Genomic DNA, 12,239 nt, shown 5'->3' with positions numbered 1-12,239 from the left:
TTCATCTTTTTTTTAAGGGTCCACATATAAGTGAGATTATATAGTATTTGTCTTTCTCTGTCTGGCTAATTTCAGTTAACATAATGTCTTATAGGTTTGTGCAGGTTGTTGCAAATGACAGAATTTCCTCATTCTCATAGCTGAATGTTCCATTGTATATATGTACCATGTCTTTATCCATTCACCCGTTGACAAAGAGTTGGGTTTCTTCCATATCTTGGCTATTGTGAATAATGCTGCGATGAACATGGGAGTGCAGGTATCTCTTCCAGACACTGATTTTGTTTTGAGGTCAGTGCTAGATATTTGTTCTGACACCAGGAGGGCGCTATCTGTTTTATTACATGTTTCTCATGCAAAATCTTTGAGTCAGGTCTGTGGAACTAGGAGTGGGACAATGGCAAGCTTTTCTTTAAGTGATGCCCCTGCTATAGGAGCTGAGCCATTGGTGAAGGGAGGGGGTGCAGGAGCCTGTGTTCCTCTTGGCTTGCCTCTTCTCGTGAAGACCACCACCTCCTGAATTGGGGGCAAGGGTTATCCGTGCTCCAGTATTCTCAGCTTCTGCATCTAAGGTAGAGCCTGCGTTTCACGGAGTGGGGCTGAGCAGAAGGGCGCCCTCAGGCTCTTAAACTTAAAATTTTTGAACCCTTAATCCTCTCTTTTTTTGTTTACTTGTAAAGTAGCCTTGACTTCCCCGCCCCCCCCCACATGGCTGTATTTTATTCTCCTATTGCTCAACTTTATTTTCTTCATTTATACCTGAAATAATATTGATATTTATGTTTTTTTATGCCTCCTTCCCCCTGAAATGTTAGCTTTGTAAAGGCAAGAGACCTCATCTGTTTTGTTTAACACTGTTATCTCCAGCGCTTAATAAATATATACTAGCCATATGCTGGGGACTGCCATCACAACACTCCCAGTCTTGTAGGGCAGAGAGGAGGATTGTAAATAGACAGTCAACAACATTTTTCTAAAGGTGTGCATTCATGGTGCTGTGATGATTCTGACCTAAGAGAATTACTATCATTATTGTACATCAGAATCAAAACAATATACATATCTTATTGTAAGCATTGTTGCCATAGGAAGCCAACTTGTGGAATCTTGGAGCCTCTTTCTAGACCACCAGTGAGGCAATTGAAAAGTTTTGGGACTATGGCCTGGATCATAGAATTGGGTAGTTTGTCAGGTTTCATCTGGTTTTTTCTTCAGGCTAACATCAAATAGTTAACCAGGGCTACTTAAATCTTTTGTCTTTCAGATGAAAGTCTGCCTGTGACAGTAGCAGAAAGCTTTTGATTACTACTTTTGTTCCTAATATAGTAAAGCACGATTTTACTCGCTTATGAAGGATAATCACTCTTCTCACAGGATTATTGAAAGGATTAAATGAGTTCGTATTTTAATGTGTGGCATATTATGGGCATTCAATAAATGGCAGCTTTTGATTATGTTTACCAAATTTCTTGTATGCAGTGTTGCCAATTGGTAGAAGGCTTTTATCAATAATTGCCACAGATCCTTTGAATCAAAGGATTAATATAAACCTTAATAATTGAAGTACAGCCTATCTGGATGCTAGAAACTAGAAATTAGGGTGAGCAGTAATGACCACTAAAGGCACATAAGACATTTCTCAAAACATCTAGCCTCGAGAGGAGCAGAGAGTAATTACTTCTGAGCATGTTTGAACAGCATCTGGCTATGTCATGCTGACCCCAGAGTACTTTAGGTGTTACTTATTAGAGAATGATTTAGTAAGAACAGAGGGACAGATGGAGATATGTGTTTGCCCCCCTATCAGCATGTGCTGAGGAAGACACGTATGCTAAATGAGATGTGTGTGGAGATCCGACTGAAGAGTATGCATCTAGAATGAAATACTCTGGTGCTTCTCTTTTGTTTGCCACTCCGAGCTGTTATGCTGAAACCTACCTGATGTTCCAGTGTGTCACTGGCAAAGGGGAAAAGGGAACAGGAAAATCTTACCTTGAGGTTATAGATCCCAATTAAACTCTCTTTTACTCAACCTTGATCTTCATGATGGATTAGAAATTCAGGAACAGGCAGACATGGCAAAGATTGACCCCTCTCTTGTGTGCCCAAAGCTCTCCTAGAACATGTCCAGCTTTCAACCTTGTCTGCTTTGTCTGCCATTGTGCCCAGTTCCCCATGCTTCAGAAATCTCCTTTCCCTTAGAGCAGTTGCGATATAGTAATTCTGACAAACTCCTTTCCCCAGGTTTAGTTATTCTTTAAAAGAGGAGGCTCAGTAACACAAAGTTTGCTAACTGATTTCATTTTAGACAGAAAAACCGTAGAGAAGTAGCTCACAAATTGGCTGTGTATTAGCATCCTTTGGGGGAGATTTTACAAAATTTGAGAGCTCTGGATCCACTGCCAGAGATTCTCATTTAATTGATAGATAGTGAGGCTGGAGTTCTCTTGAAAATTCTGAGTTTCTTCAAAAATTTCCTAGGTGATTCAGTCAGAGTTGAGAAACAGCTAAAGAAGAAGGGCTCTTTGTGGAGAGAGCCCTTTGTGGAGAGACCCTCGACCCCAGATGAAAGCTTATCACTCACCTGGTCTGTCTTGAGATCACCCTCGGTCAGAGGGAAGAAGAGGGCTGTAAGCTTTATAGAGGGAATAATACCCACTTTCTAGGTTCCCCTCTTCACATCCCACCTCTGCTAGGTGATGGAGTAAAGAAGGGTCCTCTCTCCTTGTTGAAGTCTGGAAACTTCAGTTAAAAGATATTTCCACTACAGAGAAGGGGCTGTTTCCCCCTAAGCCAAACATGATCTTAATTAGTTTCCAGTCTCTGACTCCTTAGGCTGCTGTTTGCAGGGTTTCCTAACCTTCTTTCTGTGGCATTGTAATCCTTTGGTGATCTGGCAAAGCCTTGGACCCCTTCTCAAGTTAAATATTTTAAATATAGAAAATAAAATGCATAGCATTACAATGGAAACAAGTTATATTGAAGTAGAGCTTATTGAAATAATAAAAGTACAGTAATATATGCTTCTTTACTGATACATTAAATTACATGTAGCAGTTGGTCTAATAATTTCAAAGTAGTCATAAATGTAAACAATATTTTAAGATAGATGTGAAAAACTGTAAAGTAATATTGAAGCAACTGGTTTCTATTAAACTCACAGATACTGATAATGCTCCTGTGGTCTGCTGCCAACATTCAGAATTGAAAACAGTGCTAAATTTCAGTTTAAGTTTGTGAAAATAAATATATACTTTTTCTTATCCAAGCTCCTGTATACCTGAAAATCTTATATGCTGTGGTTAAGTATATTAATACTTTAGTCTTCTCTTTACAAGTGTGAAACAAGAGCTTACGATTGTGATTTTTCATAATAATGAGTTTACCTACTTGAGTATTTCCCAAGTCCCTCTTTTGATCCTAAAGCTCACATTATAATCTCGTTATTCAGCATAAACTGAATGTTTTACCAGATTTAATGTAGAGCATTAGCTAGATAAGCTAGATAGCTCTTCTCTGAACTCCCAGAAATGCTAATGAGAGTGGTTTGATGTTACAGGAATACAAGCGCAAGTTAGCCAGAGTTTCCCTGGTGCGAAAAGAACTCAGGTCCCGGATCCAGAGCCTGCCGGACTTATCTCGATTGCCCAATGTTACTGGCAGCCACATGCACCTGCCCTTTGCGGGGGACATCTACAGTGAAGATTGATGACCAGTCTCTTTCCAGGGCCCAGGACTTCGCAAGAGATGGAGACAGGTTAGGTGGATAGTCCTGTAGTGTTATTTTTGTATATTGTTGAGAGAGTGACATTAACAAAAAGAAATAAGTAATTTATAAAATTGTTTAAAATGTTGGTTTGTTTACTATTTTATTGGTAAGTTAACATGACTTAGTTTAAACAACGTGAATCTCTGTGTATTAATAAGCTCACAAATAGTGATTATTTTCAAAAGATCTTTTTGTAAATTTTTTTGATTCAGGGCCTTGTGAGAAATTCCATGTTTCTATTTCTTCATGTATTTTCAAATGATTTTCTTGATTTTCTTCAGTATCTAATCACTGTATAGTATGTAATTCCTAAAGAGTAAGAACTAATGAGGAGTTTGTTGAGAATTTATTATGGTATAGTTAGGACTTGATTGTAGAAGGGACTAAGTGTTCCAACTTAATTTTCATCCTTCTCCCCAACCAAAATATCAGTTCTGTGCCTCTCAATGCCTTTGATTCCTATTTCCTAGAGGTCAGTAATTTAACAGTAAATATGGATGTCATTTTGAGAGTCAGATCAGAACCTAGAGAACTTTTCCACAATAGTACTATAGGGGTTCCATTCCAACTGCCACAGTGTAGAATAAAAGGAGTGTTAAATAGGGACCCCCTTGAATAAACTGTTTATTATTATTTGGATAGATTAATATGAAAATGCTTTGGAAATGTTATGAATTTTGACATTGTACCAAGAGAACAACTCTGATTCTAGAACTGATTTCTAGTTGTCAAATCAGGCTCCTTTTAACATAATTGATCCCTTTAACACAAAGCCATCTGTGGGATTAAAAGAAGTGTAAAATAATGATACTTTATTATTCTCTTAGCCATTTAACTTTAAAAACAATAGTATTTTTAGCTTTAATATCTCAAGAACACAATATTCATTAATGTTCAGTAAAGTAGCCTGGAACATTATTAATGTTTCCTTAAGGTTTTTGAATGACTGTATATTTGGAAATTAAGCAGTGCTACACTACAGGGTAGATCTGGTAAATATTATATTTGTATATTTAGAATTACCAAAACAAATGTACTTTTTTTTTACCTTTTATTTCTAACCCTGTGTGTTAGAGCAGTTGCATGCTCTCCTGCTTTCTCTTTAAATCACATTGTTAAGCTGTGGATTTTGTACTCAGTGATGACTTAGGATGAACGTTTTTTTCATTCATTACTTTACATATTAGAAATTTTTCTTTTCGTTGTAAGAAGATTCAACTGAGATAGTCAATAAAACATCTTTTAGATCCCACAAGCCAGTTATGTCTCACTAGTCTGAATGGCTTCACTCTTTCTCAGTATTAGAGATTATAGCTAAAATGAATTTATATGTGAAGGAGAAGACAAATATTTATTTTTGGTAGCCAGTAGTTTTGGGAATAGTGCTTTTAACAGTTTGACCTCTCAGAAACAGACACACAGAGAAGTAGTTCCCACATATGGCTTATATTCCAAAGTTTTTTAGTCAACTTTTGGGACTCGGGGCACATTTTTTCACAGGAACGGTAGTAATTAGATTCCCTGTGAACACTACCACAGAAAGCTCACCCAGGAATCTAATCCACTTAACCATGAATGTACTTAACTTGTAATGTGGTTGACAAATTACTGGTAGTAGATCCTGACCAACATTTGTAACGTCACTAAGAAAATGGTGTGTAGCAACCAGACTTACACATTGGGGTGTATGTCTGTCTTGTGTACTTCTGTCCCTAGGTGTAGGATATGTAAGAAAAAGATTCAGCATGGTGGTGGAGGGTGTAACCAACGCACAATTATTAAAACCTGGTTATACCTGTTGTAAAAGTATGCCACATAAGTTAATTTTTGTTAAAGTGAAAGCAAAAGCTTGTGTATTAATTTATTTTCAGCATCTTGACCTTATTTATGATCTGCTGAAGTGTTGATTTATCTATTCAAAATGCATTTTTTCCATTTAAAACTAATTTATAAACTATGTACTCCTGGGAAGATTTGAAACCTATTAGAAGTTTGTTGAAATATTTTCACCATTTAAGACAGACTTCTGACATAGATACTGATTTTAATGCCAGTATCTGCTCTAAATATTTATGATAAAAACGCATTATTTTTTAAAGAGCTTGATGCGATTTGTGATAAGTGATAGTACTCAACCTGAATCCTACTCCCAATTTCACCCTTTGACCAGTCCTCCACAAACCTTCAGTTGTTGGTTGATTTACTGACTGTAAACACAAATGATATGGTCTGGTTTAGAAGTTATGTTTTCAGCCTTATGATAATTAACATGGTAAGCCTTAGCAGTAAATAGCTTTCCTTTCTAAAAGGGAGACTACATTTTCTCAAGAAATGGGGCTAGCTGGGGGTACTATAATACCAGATTCTGAATCATGAGCATTTTCTTCACTGTGTACGTGAGGCAAATCATGCATTTTTGAGTGCAGCTTGGCCTGGCCCCTCAGGAGAAAAGCATGTCACCATACTTGCAGTAGGGGTATTTTGGTTTGAATGGATACCATCACTCTTTTCTCCACAAACAGTGCAGAGAGCTGTCTGGAGTGGCAGTTTGAACAGATTCCCTGGTGTTCCCTCTTCTCCTTCCATCATTACAGTAAGTAAAAGAACCACATGGGGGAACCCGGGAGTCTGAGAAAATGAGCTGTGCTTAATAGCCAACCTCCCTTTCTATGAAAACCAGTCCAGGTGCAGCTATTTTGGTACCTCTTCTCACATATACACTCTGCGTCAGGGTTTTTCTGTAAGAACTCCTTCAGGGTCAGCAACAGCCGGGATGACCTTGTCATCTTGATTTGTAAAATTAAAATAACAAACCTAGGTTGTCAATTGTCACTGTAGATGAGCAACTCATCTATTATCATTATTGAACAGGTTCTGAGAAATCTTTAGAAAGAAAACACTCAAAAGTACAAATTAATAAGGAAAGTTAGAATGTCCTTCCTGAATTTTCCATTCAAAAAATTTATATTATATGAAATAACATAAAGCTCTATACTGCTTTGATTTCTGTTAAGAAGTAGCTCCTAAGATGTAGTCTTGTTTAATAGTTGTTGCACTGTATCAAAGCTTTTTAAAGTGTAAATCCAATTCTTCTCTGTATAGAAAGGGAGCATTGTGTTACTTACTGAATTTATTTATACAGAGCATTTGTTGCCATCTGTAATTCCAGCCATCCACACATGAGTCTGTTCTGAGGTGGCAGTAGCACACGGGAAGATGAAGTTTCCCTATTTCTTTACCCCTTTTTCTTTGGTGGTATCTGATGAAAATATAAGATGTTCTTAATAAAGTTTTACGTTCTTTTTGAGATGTGTAGATTATTTTTGTGAATTTGTTTAATTGGATATGGGGTGGGGAGGGAGACATTGATGGACTGGGAGGGAAACAAAGTACTGGAAGTGTCCAGCAATATTACCGTGGAGAAACTGCCAAAGGAGATTCTATTTGCATGGTCAATGGGAACCGAACTTGAGCGAACATCCGAATCACCTGGAGGGCTTATTAAGCTATAGGTTGCTGGGCCCCACCCCCAGAGGTTCTGGGATAAGGCCTGATAGTTTACATTTCTAACAATTTGATGCTAATGCCACTGAGTTTAGGGACCACATTTTGACAACCGCTGCTCTAGAGTAACTTTCAAGTCCGTGACTTGCTTCATGATTTAAAATTCCAGGTAATTTCAGGCAATTCCAAGTAATAAGATAATAAAGTATGGGTTTTACAGTTCCGTATATAGCAGGTTCCTTTGGGCAGAGAACGAGACCATATCTTGTTTTGTGACCTACTGCACAGAAATAAATAGTGCTTTTTTTCTTTCTTTTTTTTTTTTGCGGTACGCGGGCCTCTCACTGTTGTGGCCTCTCCCGTTGCAGAGCACAGGCTCCGGACGCACAGGCTCAGCGGCCATGGCTCACGGGCCCAGCTGCTCCGCATCATGTGGGATCTTCCTGGACCGGGGCACGAACCCGTGTCCTCTGCATCGGCAGGCGGACTCTCAACCACTGCGCCACCAGGGAAGCCCAGTAGTGCTTTTGAGTGAACAGATTCACTTGGTACCTTGAAATCCCTGGAGTGCAGGTCCTCTCACCACATCTTGAATTTAAAGCAGAATTGGAAAATACTAGAAATCTGAGGGAATCTCTAGGGCAGTGTTTGCCAAACTCCTTTTATAAGACTCACTTGGGACGTTTGCAAAAAGGGCACATACCTCCTGAATCAGAATTCTCTGTGATTCTTATCTAGAAAGTCTGGGAGGTCTAGTCCTTAGGCTAGTGCCCCTGGTTTTCCATTCTGGATGGCCTCTGGTCACTTTATCTGTATCCGGGTGCTTCCCATTCCCATTCCCATTCCAATCTTCCCCCCTTGCAGCAGTAGGTTTTATACAGTGGGACCTGCATCCAGAGATTCTGTTTCTGAAGATTTGGGATAGATTTGGAAATCTGCATTTTAAACAAGCTACCAAGATGATTCTGATGCAGGTAATTCTTGACTGTACTTTGAGAAAGAATGCCCTGCAAAGCAAATTATGGTCTATAACATACAATGATGGTAGGTCACGCATTTATGGTACTTACTGTACACCAGGGCTGCTCTAAGCACTTCACATATCCTTTGCGATAGATGCTCTGATTATTCTAGTTTTACGTATGGGGAAGCTAAGACACAGTGTAAATTCTGTGTGACCCTGAGCAAGTCAGATGGTGAAGCTGGGATTCAGACCCAGCTCCAAGTCTGACTCTGAGCCTGTGCTTCTGAACCACTTCATAGTGCTGCCTGTTATACTGATATGTTGTGTAGCAGCTCCATCATCACCATATCCACATTTTGCGTAACGTGAAGTTATAGTGAAATTATAACATGCAAATATTCAAATTAAAAAGTAACATCTTAGCTAGAAGTGTGGTGAAGGAGGGGGGCTTTTGAAAAGATGTTATACGCAGTTGTCTTGTGTGTTGTTTTTATTGAGGTAAAATGTATGTAACATAAAATGCACCATTTTAAAGTGTACTCTGGCATTCAATACATTGATGATTAACACTGTTGTGCAACCATCACCACCATTCATCTTTAGAACATTTTCATCTTCCCCATTTAAAACTCTGCCCATTAAACTATAACTCCCTCTCTCTCCAGCCCCTTGCAGCCATTTTACTTTCTGTCTCTATGAATTTGACTTCTCCAGGTACCTCATATAAGTGGAATTATAAAATATTTGTTCTTTTGTGCTTGGCTTATTAAACTTAGCATAATCTCCTCTAGGTTCGTTCATGTTGTATCATGTGTCAGGATTTACTTTTTTTTTTTTTTTTTCTGTACGCGGGCCTCTCACTGTTGTGGCCTCTCCCGGTTGCGGAGCACAGGCTCCAGACGCGCAGGCTCAGCGGCCATGGCTCACGGGCCCAGCCGCTCCGTGGTATGTGGGATCTTCTCGGACCGGGGCATGAATTCGTGTCCCCTGCATCGGCAGGCGGTCTCTCAACCACTGCGCCACCCGGGAAGCCCAGGATTTCCTTTTTTTTTTTTTTATAAAGTTTCTCACCACAGACATTCTTTTAAAATTAATTTATTTATTTTTGGCTGCGTTGGGTCTTTGTTGCTGTTCGGGCTTTCTTTAGCTGCATCGAGCGGGGCTACTCTTCGTGGCAGTGCGCGGGCCTCTCATTGAGGTGGCTTCTCTTGTTGCGGAGCACGGGCTCTAGGTGCACGGGCTTCAGTAGTTGAGACACACGGGCTCAGTAGTTGTGGCACATGGGCTCTAGAGCGCAGACTCAGTAGTTGTGACTCACGGGCTTAGTTGCTCCGCGGCATGTGGGATCTTCCCAGACCAGGGCTTGAACCCGTGTCCCCTGCATTGGCAGGCGGATTCTTAACCACTGCGCCACCAAGGAAGCCCTTGAATTTCCCTTTTTAAGGCTCAGTAGTATTCCATTGTATAGATATAGAGTGGTATATTTTGTTTATCCAATGGATATTTTGTTTATCCACATTTTGTTTATCCATTCGTCTGTTGATGGACCCTGGATTGCTTCCACCTTTTGACTATTGTGAATAATACGACTATAAACATGGGTGTACAAATATCTGTGCAAGTCCCTGCTTTGATTTCCAATTGGTTTTTTCAAAGCAATTATTTATATTAGTATCAGTGAAGTAGAGTTAGAATGAACTATTGATAGGGATAGTCTAGACAACATTATAATGAATACCTATGTTTAAGGCATGGTGTTAAATCTTGTGAGATATACAGAGATTATTCAACTGCATGGCTGCTCTCAAAAAACTTACAATCTAGTGGGAATGGATACAGTAACAATTTTTAGAATTGACAAAAGCTTGCTTTTATTTTTAAACTAGCATATTTTTTCCAAGCCAGTGGTTCCATAGGCCAGCATTAGCCTCAGCTGGGAACTTCTTTGAAGTGCTGAAGTCTCAGGCTCCAGACCTACTGAATTAGAAAATCTAAGGCTGGGGACCAGCAATGTATCTTTTAAACAAGCCCTCTAGGTAATTCTAATGCACACTCAAGTTCCAGGTTTGTTTTGGGTACCACTGTTAGGCATCCAACACCTTACCTCAACACTTTATTCTCAAGTATGGGAAAACTTTAGAGGGAATAAAAGGACTTGGTCCAACAAAAGCTATTGTAAAAAAGTGTGCTTTTCCTGACAAGCCAAGGAATGCTTTTTATCTGCCTTATTTCTACTCTTAGGAACCCCACTCTGTCTGCCCTGGCAAATTTCTCCATATTTTCTTATTTCATTTCTCTGTCTAGTGCATCTCTTGTCATTCTTCTGAGGCGGGTAGAGTGAAGGAGAAACAGTAATGCAGTCTGGGCTCTGACCATTATCTGCCTTATCTAAAAGACTGATTAGCCCTTGGTATAATTACACCACCACAGGTTTAGCCATTTTAATTGCTGAAGTCCCTGTGATTTTATTTCCAACTTGTTGGATGCCATCAAAAATGAAAACTGTATTTTACTGCCCTTTTTGTAAATGAATCACTGACTAAAATGGAATGACTAAAGTGAATTTTAGAATTATACATTTCACATTTGAATTCTATGCATCATGGAAAAGGTAAAAAATTGAAATTTTGAATTAATTTAAGTGAAATTGTTATGCAGAGCCATTAGCTTATTCAGATGTATCTAGAAAAAATCAGTTGTATCGGTATTGTTTAGTTTGGTTGATTGTCTTAAAGTCATTTCAAATATACAAAGAAATATTTTTTAAAAATAAAACGTGTTTATTTATGGAAATACAAGTTAAACAAGAAATTCTGAGGTTTAAATCATACATTAATACATTATTACATTAGTATTTAGTGTTTCCTTTTTCCAGCTCTTGATATTTATGTTATAAAATCTTGTAATACTCTTATGGGATTGAGTTACTAGCAGAGAGCTCACAATGCTATTTGATTCTTAAGGGTCTTTGCATAATTTAGTGATAACTGCCATAAGGTGCTTGTGGGTTTGGTTGTGGTTTTGTGATTTGAACTGTTAGACCGCTTAACAGAGGGAAATTCAGTTTTCATTCTTCTTTTTGAGCTGGTATTTGAGCTCTGCAGGACCTCGGGCACACTTCATGTCCATGTCCAGTTCCTTGTGCCTTTATCTAATTGATAGTTCTTGATACCCTATCCTAGTCATTAGTGCTTAGCATTCTCCCTGTTAGAGTTGCTTGTCCCTCCCTACCTTGGCTAGCATGAGGAAGAAAGACTAACTTCTTTCTATTTCCTTTGTCTTTTCTTCCTTGCTTTTATGTCCATTGATGGACAGAGCAATTACAATTGTGGTAAAGTTTTACATCAACAGAATAAAGCTCTTTTACTAGTTGGGTGTAATTTTCCCACCAGGAACCAATAAAAAGCAAACTACTAATGATGGAGCTTATTGATTGGTTAAAATATAATTTTTCCTTAACCAGCAGGTTTTGCAACATGGCTTAGAGCTTTTTTTTTTAAGGCTAGTATGTTTTTCAAAATGTATGGCTTAGAAATAATATTTAAACAGAAAACCTAATTATTTTAATATAGTGGAAGTGTTTTAGAAATAATATGTAAACAGAAAACCTAATTATTTTAATATAGTGGAAGTGTTTTTAAGGGCGTTTTGTTTTGTTTTGTTTTGTTTGCGGTACGTGGGCCTCTCACTGTTGTGGCCTCCCCGGTTGCGGAGCACAGGCTCCAGACGCGCAGGCTCAGCGGCCATGGCTCACGGGCCCAGCCGCTCCGCGGTATGTGGGATCTTCCCGGACCGGGGCACGAACTCGTGTCCCCTGCATCGGCAGGCGGACTCTCAACCACTGCACCACCAGGGAAGCCCCTAGGGCGTTTTTAAAAAGCTCCATATTATTTAAATTAGTTTTAGAATCCTTGTAGTTATACAATGTAATAATTGGTAATTCAAATAACCCAGGGCAATAGGTATGCAATTTTATTTTTAGATGTTACTTAATCATAGTCA

At 38.8% G+C, this 12,239-nt stretch overlaps 1 protein-coding gene across 3 annotated transcripts in view; it reads left to right on the top strand.

The window, feature by feature from the left end:
• Positions 1–7,076, top strand: part of RPRD1A (regulation of nuclear pre-mRNA domain containing 1A) — a 72,917-nt gene extending 65,841 nt beyond the window's left edge. Inside the window, exons 7-9 of one of the 3 annotated variants that reach the window (XR_003437279.1) lie at positions 3,560–3,757; positions 6,292–6,362; positions 6,912–7,076. Coding sequence is in view for 2 of the 3 variants with exons in the window: in XM_027127747.1 (XP_026983548.1) it covers positions 3,560–3,709 (150 nt within the window). In the remaining variant the exon portion in view is untranslated. Of the gene's footprint in view, positions 1–3,559 lie in introns of all 3 variants that reach the window. The other 2 variants (XM_027127747.1, XM_027127749.1) reach the window with 2 other exon arrangements.
• Positions 7,077–12,239: the final 5,163 nt, after the last annotated feature.

This window comes from Aethalodelphis obliquidens, unplaced genomic scaffold (genome assembly GCF_003676395.1).
Source record: "Aethalodelphis obliquidens isolate GAN/ISIS:26980383/991018 unplaced genomic scaffold, ASM367639v1 scaffold32, whole genome shotgun sequence".
Lineage (NCBI taxonomy): Eukaryota > Metazoa > Chordata > Mammalia > Artiodactyla > Delphinidae > Aethalodelphis > Aethalodelphis obliquidens.
The sequence above is the reverse complement of the archived record's forward strand: the minus strand, read 5'-3'. Positions and strand labels throughout refer to the sequence as shown.